Source organism: Chiloscyllium plagiosum, unplaced genomic scaffold (assembly GCF_037043375.1).
Source record: "Chiloscyllium plagiosum isolate Xiang-an unplaced genomic scaffold, Cpla_swu_hap1 HiC_scaffold_19, whole genome shotgun sequence".
NCBI classification, from domain to species: Eukaryota; Metazoa; Chordata; class Chondrichthyes; order Orectolobiformes; family Hemiscylliidae; genus Chiloscyllium; species Chiloscyllium plagiosum.
In genome coordinates, this window is record NW_028270157.1 from 34,146,500 (window position 1) to 34,160,171 (window position 13,672).

At 38.0% G+C, this 13,672-nt stretch overlaps 1 protein-coding gene across 3 annotated transcripts in view; it reads left to right on the forward strand.

Moving 5' to 3' along the window:
* Positions 1-2,646: 2,646 nt before the first annotated feature.
* Positions 2,647-13,672, forward strand: part of tfec (transcription factor EC) — a 97,633-nt gene continuing 86,607 nt past the window's right edge. The window contains exon 1 of one of the 3 annotated variants that reach the window (XM_087997207.1): positions 2,647-2,784. In XM_087997207.1, coding sequence (XP_087853333.1) covers positions 2,758-2,784 — 27 coding nt within the window. In that variant the 5' untranslated portion in view covers positions 2,647-2,757. The remainder of the gene's footprint in view (positions 2,785-13,672) is intronic. The other 2 variants (XM_087997206.1, XM_043709560.2) reach the window with 2 other exon arrangements.

The window sequence follows — 13,672 nt, forward strand, 5'->3', positions numbered from 1 at the left end:
TGGAAAAGATTATCTGCATCACCTATTATTCAATGTATTTTGAATGCAGTTAATTTATATGAAACTCAACCACAATAATCTATTCATGGCTTGTTAGGCTGGAAATGCTGATGCTCAACTTAGTTGGCACAGAAGAAAGAATTTTTGTATATTATGATAGTGAGGAGAAGGATAGAGAGAATGGAAGTCAACATGAGAAAAGATGATGGATTAGGCCCCAATGATTGAGCCTATTTTTCCTCACCCATATTATAGAAATGTTTGATCTTAAGAATATGGAACTTACTACCATAAAAGCAGTCAGTCAAATAACACAGATGCAATTAAAGGGAAGCTAGATAAATACATTGGAGAACGGAATAAAAGGATATGCTTTTTTCAGTTTGATGACATTGAGGAAACTTGTGTGAAGCACAAACACCAGCATGGAGATATCAACCCGAATGGCCTGTTGCTGTGTCAGAAAACCTATGTAATAACTCTTCCATTTCATTGCAAAATACCTGTCTATCTGAAGTGAAGTCTGTCACTACGAATTAATTTTGTCAGGTGCCAATTTGTGGGAGATATGTGGGACAAATGAGCTCACTCGGTATGGTATGTCAGGACATTGTCTTTTATAAGAAATATATTTTATAGTTTCACCAGCACTTTTTCAAGATTGAACTGCAGAGTTGCAATAATAGCAAGGGCTAGATGGTTCCTCTTTCAATCAGTGTCACACAGTTCTAGTTATTCTGTGTAAGTGAGGAAATGTAACCCAAGGACTCCTTCTGGACTTGCAAAATATGGTACAAACTCAAAACCTCCTACTAAATTTTGTAATCCAATAAGGATTCCAATGTTAACCAACAACATTGTTTGTGAATGAAGGTTTGAAAAAGTTTCTTCCTGACCAATTCATTAAAATGAGATAAAAGTATTTTTAAATAAGAAATAAATTCTTTATAAATAGAAAATATTTTAGATCAGATTAAAAATGAAAAGTAATTGAGTTAATACTGCTGTTTAAATCAATTTGTAGATTTTTAACTGAAGTTTGAGCAATAATTTAAGCAATATGGTGGAAAGAATAATGTATTACTTGATTTACATAACCCTTAGGAAACAAACATTCAACGATAGAGAAAGACAATTTGTCAAAACATTTTGTTAAGATGAGTGTGCTTAGATTTGAATGCAATCCTTCCTGATATCATTACCATATAGTTCCTCTTAGCAGTTCTGGAATTTATTTAGTAAAATTGTCTAACTAGGGTAACTAAAGGCAGTGTACAATCAATAAAAAAAACCCATAGCAACACAAGAGCAGAAGTAGGCCATTCAACCCCTTAAATTGGCTCTGCTGTTCAGTTAGGACCGGAGTGATTATCTCAATTCTATTTACCCAGCTTTTTCCATATCCCCCTATATACTTAACAAAGGTAAACAAAGAATCTCGGTACTGAACATTTCAATTAACCCAAAAGCCATGGTTTTTTTATTTGAGTGATTTCTTGATTTCAAGTATCCTTTGTGTTGAAAAGTACTTTCTGATCTCGCTCCCAAACAGCTTTGTGCTAATTTCAAGATAATGCCCTCTCATTCTGGATTCCTCTACCAGAGGAAAAAACAATCTTTATTTACCCGACTTAATCTTTTTATCAGTTTGAACATATTGATTAAACTGAATGAAACTTCAAAACACAAAGTTATACAACTCGTGTTTACCAAATTTGCCTCATAGAGGTAAATAAACAACCCTTCTTAAAATACAGTGAACATTTCTGTTTTGTAATGATTACATTTTTGAAAGTAGATTAAACATGCTAATTATAAATCTACTTGATGATCTAGGTTTACAGTTAAGTACTTGAACAATATTCATGTTTTATATTGGATTGGTAACATATTTTTGAATAACAGCATTTCAGAAAAAGAATAAGATTAAAAATCACTTAGACTTGAACAGGTTAGTATGTGGATGAGGAGCATTGGGTTCTGCACAATTCAATCCATTGTTAGTGAATGTTGACAATGATTGTAGCAAACACATGATCAAGGAGAAATCTGAACAGTGGTAGCCTTAATTTAAAACATTGTGCAGAGGATGAGCAATCCAGGGCCAGTGGCTGATGGCCTCCATTGGTGAGCAAGAATTCCATTATAAAATAGACCCAGGCAATTCCTCAAAATCCCCTGCTCTCGACATTGCAGTTGGAGACCTGGAGGATATTTTAGAACAGAGATTAAAAGAACCTGGGATGGTGTACAAAAAACACCAAGAATTGGATTAATTGGCATAGCACAAGGTGGCTGGGCACAGTTGGGGAAAGTGTCAGTCTTAGAAGAATCCCTACTACCAAGTACGAGTGTCCATGCAATTAGCTGTTCGAACTCTTAACCCTTACAGGATAATTAATGAATAACAGAGGGGATCAGGACAAAGACACACAGTGATTTGGTGAGTCCTAGCAAGTAATACATCAAAGAATGTTAGTAATTGGCCCTGTGGCTTTCATTCTTTGCCCTATTTCTTTCAATTCATTGACTCAAAATAATGGGTTCAGGTTCATTATCAACAGGTTTAAGTACTAAGATTCCAACACTTCAACAAAGCTCTGATTGTGGCTGTATTTGTAGCGCTCAGTCCTGTACCTACTATTCAGCTATGTTTGAAAGGTAACACAGTCACTTAACAGTGATTTTGAGGCTCTCTGCAAGTTGGATTGCAGAAGTTCGACAACTTATCTCAGTCAAGATTTCCTTTATTCAGTGATGTTGGAATACAGCTGGTATGGGCAGGTAAGTACTGTTTAAAGAGATAGTTTGCATTTTTAAAAGTCATTGTAAACCAATCTCTGCTAACTAATAAAATCTAGAGATAATTCATTATTTTTAGCAACTGTCTATCATGTGAATGTTGCGTATGATGTATCAGAGAAAGAATTATAATTAACTTCTGAATTGAAGACTACATGGAGTTTCAGATGAGCTTGAATTTCCAGTGAATCTCAGCATTTTATCTTTTTGCTGGTCTTGCACAAAATGCTGTGTGATGTGTGACAGAGCACAGCTTTGTAGTTGCTCATTTTGCAATGCCTCTTGTGGGTTAGTGGTAAAGTGCAATAGCAAGAGGTTATTACATACCAGAGCATGAATGTTGAAATTTCAACAGTTGCAGTTTTTCAAACAAATGTTAATACTGACAAGAAACACATATTAGTGCCATTATTATCCGTGCATGAAGTAAAATCCGGTTGTTTCAGTTTAATGGTGAACTCATTTTTCTACCAACTACATATCACTACGTTCAAAGCAATACTCGAGTAAATAGGATAACTCGTTTAGAATTTTTGATTTTCACCAGATTGATTGATTTTGCACGTTTTATTGGCAAGAGTGAGAAAATGAAACCTTTGGGTAAGAGATATATATAGACATAGATTCCCTAATAAAAGTGCAGAATACTATCTACAGCTTATTCTTGCATTATTTTAGTTTTAGGTTTCCATTTTATTTTAATTTTAAATTTACAATTATTCACAACAAAGAGATTTGCACTTAATTAACAATCTTTCTAATCTTAGGACATCCCAAAATGCTCTACAATCATCAAAGTAATTTTGGTATTTAGTGTAGTCACTGTCATAATGCAGGAAAAAGCATCCAAAATAATTATGCCTTTAAAACTGTTTAAATGCAGTTTAAGCATTTGCAAAGTTTTACTGAAGATAAATCAGCTCTGTTTATCAGTAGATGTTCATTATTTACTGAAATTAACTAAACTCTCCAGTAATGCAAGCTCCACTAGGAAGTTGATCCCTCCTAATATCATATTATAATATTGTACATTAACTTGTCAATATGTTTGCAAAGCCAAGCGCTAAAAATATGATTTTTCTTCTCCTGACATTTTGTGCAATTGCTCTTTAGTTATGTTGTGTCCAAAGTAATTTGTTTTAATATTCATTGTTACTTGACTACAACTGTAATTTATGGAGTTGTGTGCAGCAAAATGTGTGCGCTACTGCCTAATTGTAATTGAAACTTTCAACAGAATTCTCCATGGTCTTTTAACTTCAACAACAGTGAGGTGGTTTAACATAACATACTTCAAAAATAACATGGCCCATTTTCTGCACATGCAGTTCTCAGACAGCTCTGCTGGCCTGTGTTTAATACTCAAGTTTTAAACCATCACATCTGCCAACCTGAATTTCTAATTCAACATTCCCTTGAAATGTTGTGAAGCTACAAAATAAAACTATTGCAGAGGCATCTGGAGATTAAAATGGGATGCAGATAAATGGTTATTGATTAATTTATTGAAAAAACACTAGACATTTGGTGCATTTCTTGTGGCTGTAAGTCCATGATGCCCCTTAGTTTTTGCACTATGATGCTCTGGGTGACATTGATGGCATCTTCTAATGTGGCAAGAAAATTAGCAAAGATCTCTACTTGTTATTAAGGATCTAATTCTTTGTCTCTATTGATACATAAAACAGGATGAGAGATTACACTAGAGTTTGTCCACTTGATAATTTTTCTTAGGACTCAACGTACCATAGGTTGCACCCATTTTGCTTTGCATTTTACCAATCACTACCATGCAATCTTTTAAATATATTGCTCCATATTCACTGCTGATTTATGAACAAAGGCAGCACATCATAAAGGTCTTATGCTCCATATCCTGGCAATAGTCACAATTTATTAAGCCTTCCCTGTCCTCTGTTGCCTTTATTTCAAAAGGGTTAACAAGCAACACATTGCCTATTAGGTGACAAGGATGCTTGTCTTGAGATTTGACTTGTGACTCCCGGGATCTACTTGTGCATAGGTGTTGTATAATAAGAGCTATGCTACTATAAAAAGGCACACTCAAGCAACTTTTTCATTGCCAGAAAGATTTGGAAGTGTAGCCATAAATATGTATCCAGATGTGTGGTTGTCTGTTGCGTGCTCCATAACTTCACCCTCACAGGAGATACGGCATTCTAACGCTCAAATAGTGACAAGTTTGGAAAGGTAAATAGGGGTGGGAGAATGATAGCCTGTACACTTTCTTTGAGAAGGGGAGTAAGTGGCAAAGTTAACTTTTCCCCTTTGGTGTCACCTGTTGTTTGGAGTTACACATAGCCTTCATGTGCATTAAAAGAGTATGCTAGTGAGATTTGTGTGAGATATAGGGAGATATGGGATGTGAGTTATGTGTGGATTAGGATTGAAAGAATAGTGAGTCTACAAGTGTAAGGAGGTATGTAACAAAGTGTTGTAGGACGTTGAAGGGAATCAAAGAACAGTAATTTAATGAATAGTGTGAGCCCCAACATCAATGTAGGGAGGGAAGTGTGAGCAGATACTGAGAGTAGCATTGTTAGCTTTACTTATCCATTGAGGTCAGTGAACCTTTTGCACAATTTCAATCATGTCCTGTGTGTAAAGAGCATAATATTTGCATAATCTGTGGCCTCCTTCCATTGTCAATTAGAGTTGATACTTACAAAGGTTTCCTGTCATTATGGATGAATATGCGATTCCCCTTGTTTCCACCGGCTGTGCTTTTAATCCAGCATCCATGAAATCGTGCTACAGCCCCATTTGTTTCAGCAATTCCTCTCCTTATGTCAGCTCTGTCGTCTGCAAACAGAAAGTTCCTCAACATTAAGGGGTGCTGGCTGCCTTGATGTGATGTCAAAACCCCCTGAAATCTAACTCTTTCCCCAACAAATGTGTATTCAGTGAGTGGAATAGATTTTGATAACTGAATGCCTTCACGATTAAAAGGTTCAGGGAGGACAAATACATACAACATTGGATGTTGATCTAAAAGCAATAATAGGACAAAAATAACCAAAGAAATGTGGATGCTGATAATCTGAAACAAAACAGAAATTGCTGGAGAAACTCAGCAGATTTAGTAGCATCTGTGGAAAGGAAGATCTGCACTGTCCTCATGGCCTGTCCTACCTGCCAATCTCCCTTCCCACCTACCCCCTCCACCCTCCCCTCTGATTTGTCATCTCCATCCCCATCCCCATTCACCTATTGCACTCTTTGCTACCTTCTCCCCAGCACCCCCCCCCCCCCCCCCCCATCTCTCCACCTTGGAGGCTCTCTGCCTCTATTCCTGATGAACGGCTTATGCCTGAAACGTCAATTCTCCTGCTCCTTGGATGCTGTCTGATCTGCTGTGCTAACTATTCTTTAGAGTTCTGAAGAAGGGTCACTGGAACTGAAATGACTGAAGAGTCCATCTAGTTATAACTCTAGTTATATAAACAAAATAACTTCTAATCATTATAATCTCAGAAATAACAAGTGAAACCTCTGACTAGTAGCTTTGCTTGTATATCATTTTTTGTATTCATTCTTGAGATGTGAGCATTATCACTATTTTATCCTGGATTTAAAAAAAAAATCAGTTGCAGGATCTAAGTGACTGGTTGGGCCGCATTTATTGCTTATCCCTACTTACTCATGTGAAGGTGATGGTGAGCTGTCATCTTGACCTGCGTTAAAAATCACAAAACACCAGGTTATAGTCCAACAGGTTTATTTGGAAGCACTAGCTTTCAGAGCGCCACTCCTTCATCATAACCGCCTGATGAAGGAACAGAGCTCCGAAAGCTAGTGCTTCCAAATAAACTTGTTGGACTATAACCTGGTTTTTAGTGATTTTTTAATTTGTCCACCCCATTCCAACACTGGTTCTTCCTCTTCTTGAAGTGCTGCAGTCCAATTTTTGTAGGTGCATCATAAAACCATTAGGGAGGGGGTTCTGAGATTTTGATCCACCAATAATGAAGGAGTGGTGATATATTTCCAAATCAGCATGATGAGTGAATTGGAGTTGACCAACTTGCACCTTTTCATGTTAAACTGGATTTTGAACATTTTTTGCTGCATTTGAACATGGACAGTTTCAGTATCTGAGAAGTCACAAAATGGTGCTGAATACAACAATTATCAATAAACATCCCCGTTTCTGACCTTTATGATGGAAGGAAGGTTGCTGATGAATCAACAGAAACTTGTTGGGTTTAGCACACTATCCTGCAGAACTCCTGCAGAGTTTTCCGGAGCTGGGGTCACTGACCTCCAACAACTATCTTCCTTTCAGCCACTATGACTCTAACCAGTGAAAAGTTTTCTCCTGAATCCTATTGATTCCAGTTTTGCTAGGACTTCTTGATGCCAAACCTGGTCAAATGCGGTCATGGTGTCAAAGGCTGGCACTCTAACCTCACCTCTTGAGTTTGGCTCCTTTGTCCATGTTTGAATCAAAGTTGCAATGCAGTCAGGAGTTGAATGGCCCTGACTGAACCAAAACTGTATGTCACTGAGCAGCCTATTGCTAAGCAGTTGCTGCTCAATAGTACTGTTGAAGACATCTTCCATCACTTGACGGATGATCAAAGTAGAGTGTTGAGATGGTAATTGGCTGGGTTGGATTTGTCCTGCTTTTAGTGTACTGGACATAACTGGACAATTTTCTGCACTGTAGCTGTCAGTGTTGTAGTTGTACTGTAACAGGTTGGCTAGGGATGCGGCATGTTCTGGAACCCACTTCTTCAGTACAATTACTGAAATGTTGTTAGGGCAGATACGGTGCTTTCAGTCTTTTCTTGATTTCAAATGGAGTGAATCAAATGCTGAGATGGAGCCTCCTCGTTTAGTTAGTTGTTTAGATGTCCACCACCACTCACAGCTAGATGTATCAGGACTGCAGAGTTTAGATCTAATCCACTGGTTATGGTATCGCTTAACTCTATCTATCTGTGCTACTTATGCTATTTGCTATATAATCAGTCCTGTTTATAGCTTCATAAAGTTGACACTTCTTTGTTAGCTATGCCAAGTGATACCCCTGCTATGCTTTCTTCCACTCCTCATTGAATCAAGGCTGGTCCACTACCTTAATGGTAATGGTAGAGTGGGGGATATGATGGGAAATAAGATTCCAGATTATGTTGGAGTACAATTCTGTTTCTGCCAATGATCCATTTATATGTCTGGTCTAGTTCAGTTTCAGTTCAATGTTAACCCCCAGGTTGGGAATAGTAGCAATTAATACACAGTAATTCCATGATCCCCAGTCCAGAGCTAGATCTGTTTGAATTCTATCCCATTTGATAATGATACTGCTACACAACACAACGGATGTTATCTTCAATATAAAGATAGGTTACCTGTCAAATCTCTTGAATGTTTTAGGAGCTGCACTCATCCAGGCAAGAGAGGAGTATTCCATTACACTCCTGACTTGTGCCTTGTGGATGGTGGATAAGCACTGGGGAGAAAGGAGGTGAGTTATTCAGCATGGAATTCCTAGCTTCCAACCTGCTCTTATAGTCACAGTATTTATATGTCTGGTCTAGTTCAATTTCAGTTCAATGTTAACCCCCAGGTTGGTAATAGTAGCAATTAATACACAGTAATTCCATTGATCTTCAAGGGGTGATGGTTAGATTCTGTCTTGTTTATGATTGCCATTTCCTGGCACCAATGTGGCACTTATCAAGATGTTGTCCAGGTCTTGCTGCACATGGACATGGACTGCTTCAGAATCTGAGGAGTGATGAATGGTGTTTAATATTTTGCAATCAGTACTTCTGACCATATGATTGAAGGAAGGGCATTGAAGAAGCAGCTAAAGATGGTTGGGTTTAGCATCTCCTGCAGAGATGTTCTGTAGCTGAGATGATTGACCTCCAATAACCACAACCAGTGAGGAGTTTTTCATCTGATTCCCATTGACTGTGATTTTGCTAAGAGTTCTTGATGCAACATGTAGTCAAATTTGGTCTTGATATTAAGGGCAGTCACTCTTTGATCACTTCTGAGGTTTAACTCTTTTGTCCATGTTTGGACCAAGGCTATAATGAGGTCAATAACCTCGGCCAAACCCAAACTAAAAGGCAGTGAGCACGTTATTACTTTGCAAGTGCCATTTGGTAACACTAATGATGGCCTCTTACATCATTTTGTTGATGATTGAGAGTAAACCGATAGGCTGTAATTTGTTGTCAGGTTGATTTATCCTGCTTCTTTGACAAATCAGGAAAAGGCTCCACCTTGTTGGATTTGTGCCAATGCTAAAGATGTACTGGAAAAGCTTGGTTGGGGGTGTGGCTAGTTCTTCAAACAAGTCTTCAGTACTATTACTGGAATATTTTCAGGACCATTGCCTTTGCTGTATCCAATATCTAGCCATTTCTTCACATGAAATGGAGTAAATCAAATGAGTGTAATGCCAGGGATCTCTGGAAGAGGCCAAAATGAATCATCAAATGGACATTTCTGACTGAAGATGGATGCAAATTATTCAACCTTGTCTTTTACACTGATGTGATTTGTTGGCCCAAAGTTGAGTTTCAGGATATCTGTGGAACCTCCAGTTCCAGTTAGTCGTTGAATTGTTCACTATTATTTGTGACTGGATGTAATAGCACTGCAGAGCCTAGATTTGCTCAGTTGGTGTGGAATTGCTTTGCCTTATCTATTGCATGCTGCTTCTACTGCTTCACATGTGCATTGTGTGTGTTGAAGCACAGAGTGATATCTGGTTTACCTGGTGCTGTTGCTGGCATGCCTTCCTGCACTCTTCATTGAACCAATGTTGATCTTCAGGCTTGGTGTCAATGTTAGGGTTGGAATATGACATTAAAATTGTAATTGAATGCAAGTTTGCTGCTGCTGATTGCCCACAATATTTCATGGATGCCCAGTTCTGTGTTGTTAGCTATGTCTGAAGCCTGTTTCATATGGTACAGGGGTAGTACAATGCAGCATGATGGAGGGGATCTTCAATTTGAAGGTGGGTTTGTTTCCACCAGGACTATTCGGTGGTTATTCCAGTACTGTCATGGATGGACATATCTGCTACAGATAAATTGCTGATAATGAAATCAAATAGATCTTTCCCACGTGTTGATTCCCTCACCACTGCTGTGGACAGAGACCCACAGTTATGTTCTTTAGGATTCTACCAGCTCTGATAGTAATGGTGCTACCAAGCTACTCTTAAAATCCCTAGTCAATGAAGTCTTCCTCCCACGTTACATTCTGTGTCTTGTTACTGATAGTGCTTCTTCCAAGTGATGTTTAACATCAGAAATGCAAAACCTCAGAGATGGATTAAAGGTGAAACTTGACATGGCAGCAGATATAAAGTATTGCATAAAGTTGCCCTTTAAATGTGTGTGAAGTTGAATTAACTAGACTTGCTCATATCCTCATTACGTGTTATAGTGAAAGAAAAGTAATCACTTCTGTGTCATGATTCTGGTGGAATAGTGCACTGGAAATCAAGCTCCAGTATTCCATGATTCATCTCAAATGTGCAATGTAATCGATTTAATCTCTAGGATAGTTAATGCATGACAGTGACTACTATCAAAGATAAAAGAAATTTATACTAGGATTTATCAATAAATAATAAGATCTTATTTCTTATAGCAAACATATCCTCTAAAATGTGGCAAAACAGAATATTAATTATTAATTTGGAGACTATGCCAGTTTAAATCCAAACACAAAATATTAATTTTCATATAGGACAGATAAAACATACAAGATAAATGAGACATCTTTCTTTTCATGAATATCATGGGTGAAAAATATAAGCAAAAAGGCAAAAAATTTGTGGATTAGGGTCCAATCAAAAATGGGTAGAATGGGGTGACTTTCTTCTCTGTTTTCTGACAATGATATCACATTATTGATGACTGTGGTGATCCATTATTTGTTAGTTAGTCAATTGCACCCAGGTACTGGCTTGATTTAGAGGTTTTCTTGCTTGTTGTGAAGATTTTGAGTGTTATTTATTTTCTGATGAGAAAAAAAGGGAGACGTTTGGCTTGCTGGCAGGCATGAAAGCCTGAGCCCTAGTTGTGTTATCTCCGCTCAGTGCTCTGACAAAGAGCCAGTTACAACCAATGCAAACCCTGTTGCTGGGCAGTTGGATATTTTTTCTTCCAAGAACACTTGCTTACAGGACAAAAGTATCAATTCCTGAACCAGCAAAAGAACACTGCATGGTTCCACATTTTCTTCAAGTTATAAGAAAAAAAAATAATCAAAAACTTCAATTTTCTGGTTTATGTTTCCCAATAAAATATCTGTAGCCTTTACAACTGTTGTAATGCAGAAATGTAATGGCAGCCAATTATTGTACAACAAGTTCCCACAAAAGAAACATGATAGTGATTCAGATAATTTATTTTTGTAATGTTAATTAAGGGATAAAATTGGTCAGGACATCAAGGATAGCTGCTTTGCTTTCCTTTGAAATACATTCATCTGAGTCAATAGACAAGCACTTTGTTTAATATCTGATCTGAAAATGGGATTCTGGTGTTCTGTGAGACAGCAAACCTTACTTTGTTTTCTTGATGCCTCCCTAAAGGTTCTGATGGGGGAGATGAGGGAAAAGTGGGAGTTAATGTTCCAAAACATTGATTGTTTCACCTTCAGGGCTGTTATCCAGCAAACCTGGACACTGGCGCCAACATCAGTATTCCCAAGCCATGGCTTCATTGCACAAACAGGTCAAATGACCTTGGAAAAGAGTGAGTAAAGATCTTCATCTTTGCATTACTCTCAACAGTACTTGTTCACTACCTCCTTATCACCATCCTCAACAATTCACTTCTCTTCCATTGAGTTATTCAGCATTTAATCCAAAGGGTAAACTGGAACACTGGAATTTTTGAGAGGTTTCAGCAACTATATGATCAGTGTGCCATTGATATATAAATTGGCTGGATGATTTCAGTCTTTCTCAATGCAAGAATGAAGGAATGACAAAAAAGACTGTAATGAAGTGAAGCTTAGACTTGATTTTCAGGGCACCTGAATGGGTAGATCACCAGAATCACTGAATGGTGAAATCAATCCTTTCATGTCCTGTTGCAAGGTGTTCAGATGGTCCTCCTTCTTCCATGGCTTTGTTGCCTTTTCCTGATCTTCTTCATATATCATTCTTGATGAAGACCCTATGTTCAAAACGCTGGTTCTCCTGCTCCTTGGATGCTATCTGACCGGCAGTGCTTTTCCAGCGCCACACCTTTTGACTTCATATATCAACAACTATTTTTTCCACTTCCTATAAATCTGTGTTTCTTTACATGACAAGATTGTGTAGGATGCAAGACATACTACAAAGGGGTTGATCATGGAAAGCTAATGTATTTTACTCCTCACATTGCGAATGCAAAAGATTATGAATGTACATTGGACCTAAGCTTACCTGCGCAGTGGAAACCATATGATAGGATGCTAAAAACGAACAGGCCACTTATCTGCTCGGGTGCTGGTCATTTTGAATGTTAATCAAAGGGTGTTTCAGTTGGATGTAACAAACAAGAACCTCAAAAATGTATGCAAATTGGATTGTTACATCAAAAGGTTCCCACTGAAGTCTAAACTAGTACTTGTGAAAGGAGGCTGCCACAGGGTCCTGACTGTGGACAGAAACAGGTTTATACCAGATTTGAATTCAGAGAGAAACCCTTCAGGTGAATCTGAAAAACCTCTTTATGAAGCTGGAAGGAGAATCTGAGTTCCACAAAGAACACCACTGCATCCCCCATCTTAAATCTTACACATTCTTCTCACAGGGAATTCCAAAATCCCATTCGCAACCCCTTGCTTAGAGGTTGGTGAGTGGGTGGCCTAAACCACCACTGATTTCTCATCACTGCTCTGAAGGCAGGAAGTGGACAACGGCATTTAAATAGAGCCCAGTAGTCGCACATTCCGCCATCTTTTCAATATTCCCATTGGCAATCTCTGTTTGTTCAGAATTATTTATTGTTTTAGAGCATCTGAACATTTGAATTTGACATTCTCTAAATATGACTAAATATTGATGTATGCGGTTAACAAATATGATTCCATGACAGATCTCTGTGGATCATTTTGATCCACATCCAACCATTCTGAGAAATTGTTTTTAGTTCTGTTCATTAATTTGCTAATTCAATTTTCTGAATTCCCTAATTCCCTTTATCTTCTCAAATAGTCATCCATATGGCACCTTGTCTAAAATTTCCTGCAAATTAGAACCTCAACCACCAGGCATTAAAATTGCCATGGGACATTATTGAAGTTTCCTTGACACCCTTGAGTTGAGGTCATCCAAAACTCCACTGCGTGTGTTCTAATTCACATCCAAGACATGCTTACCCGTTATAATCACACTCACTGTCCTACATTCAGAATCAGTTAAGCAATACCCTGTTGTTGAAACTTTTATCCATGTCTTTTAAATCTCACTTTGGCCATCTCTTCCTGAGCTCTGAAATCTCCTTCAACCTACAACCCTCTGAGATATTTCTTACTGCTCCAATTGTAGCTTATTTTCAAGCCTGGATGGCAATCACTTCAACTGATAACTTTGCCTTCAGCTGCTGAGGCTCTGGATTCTGGAATTCCCTCCATAATCTCTCTGCCTCTTTCCTACTGTAAGATACACCTTAAAAACCTTTCTGACCAAGGTTTTTAGTCAGCTGTGCTACTACCTCCTTATATGGCTTGGTGTCCTTTGGAAACAGGTATTTGGCAATTTGACTTACAAAACCCAAATAGAATTCTCTTGGTGGCAGGAAAGAGGGCTTCATTTAAAGGTACATTTGATTTGGACTAGTGTCTGAAGAGGATGATGGCAAATTTGATCTGCATG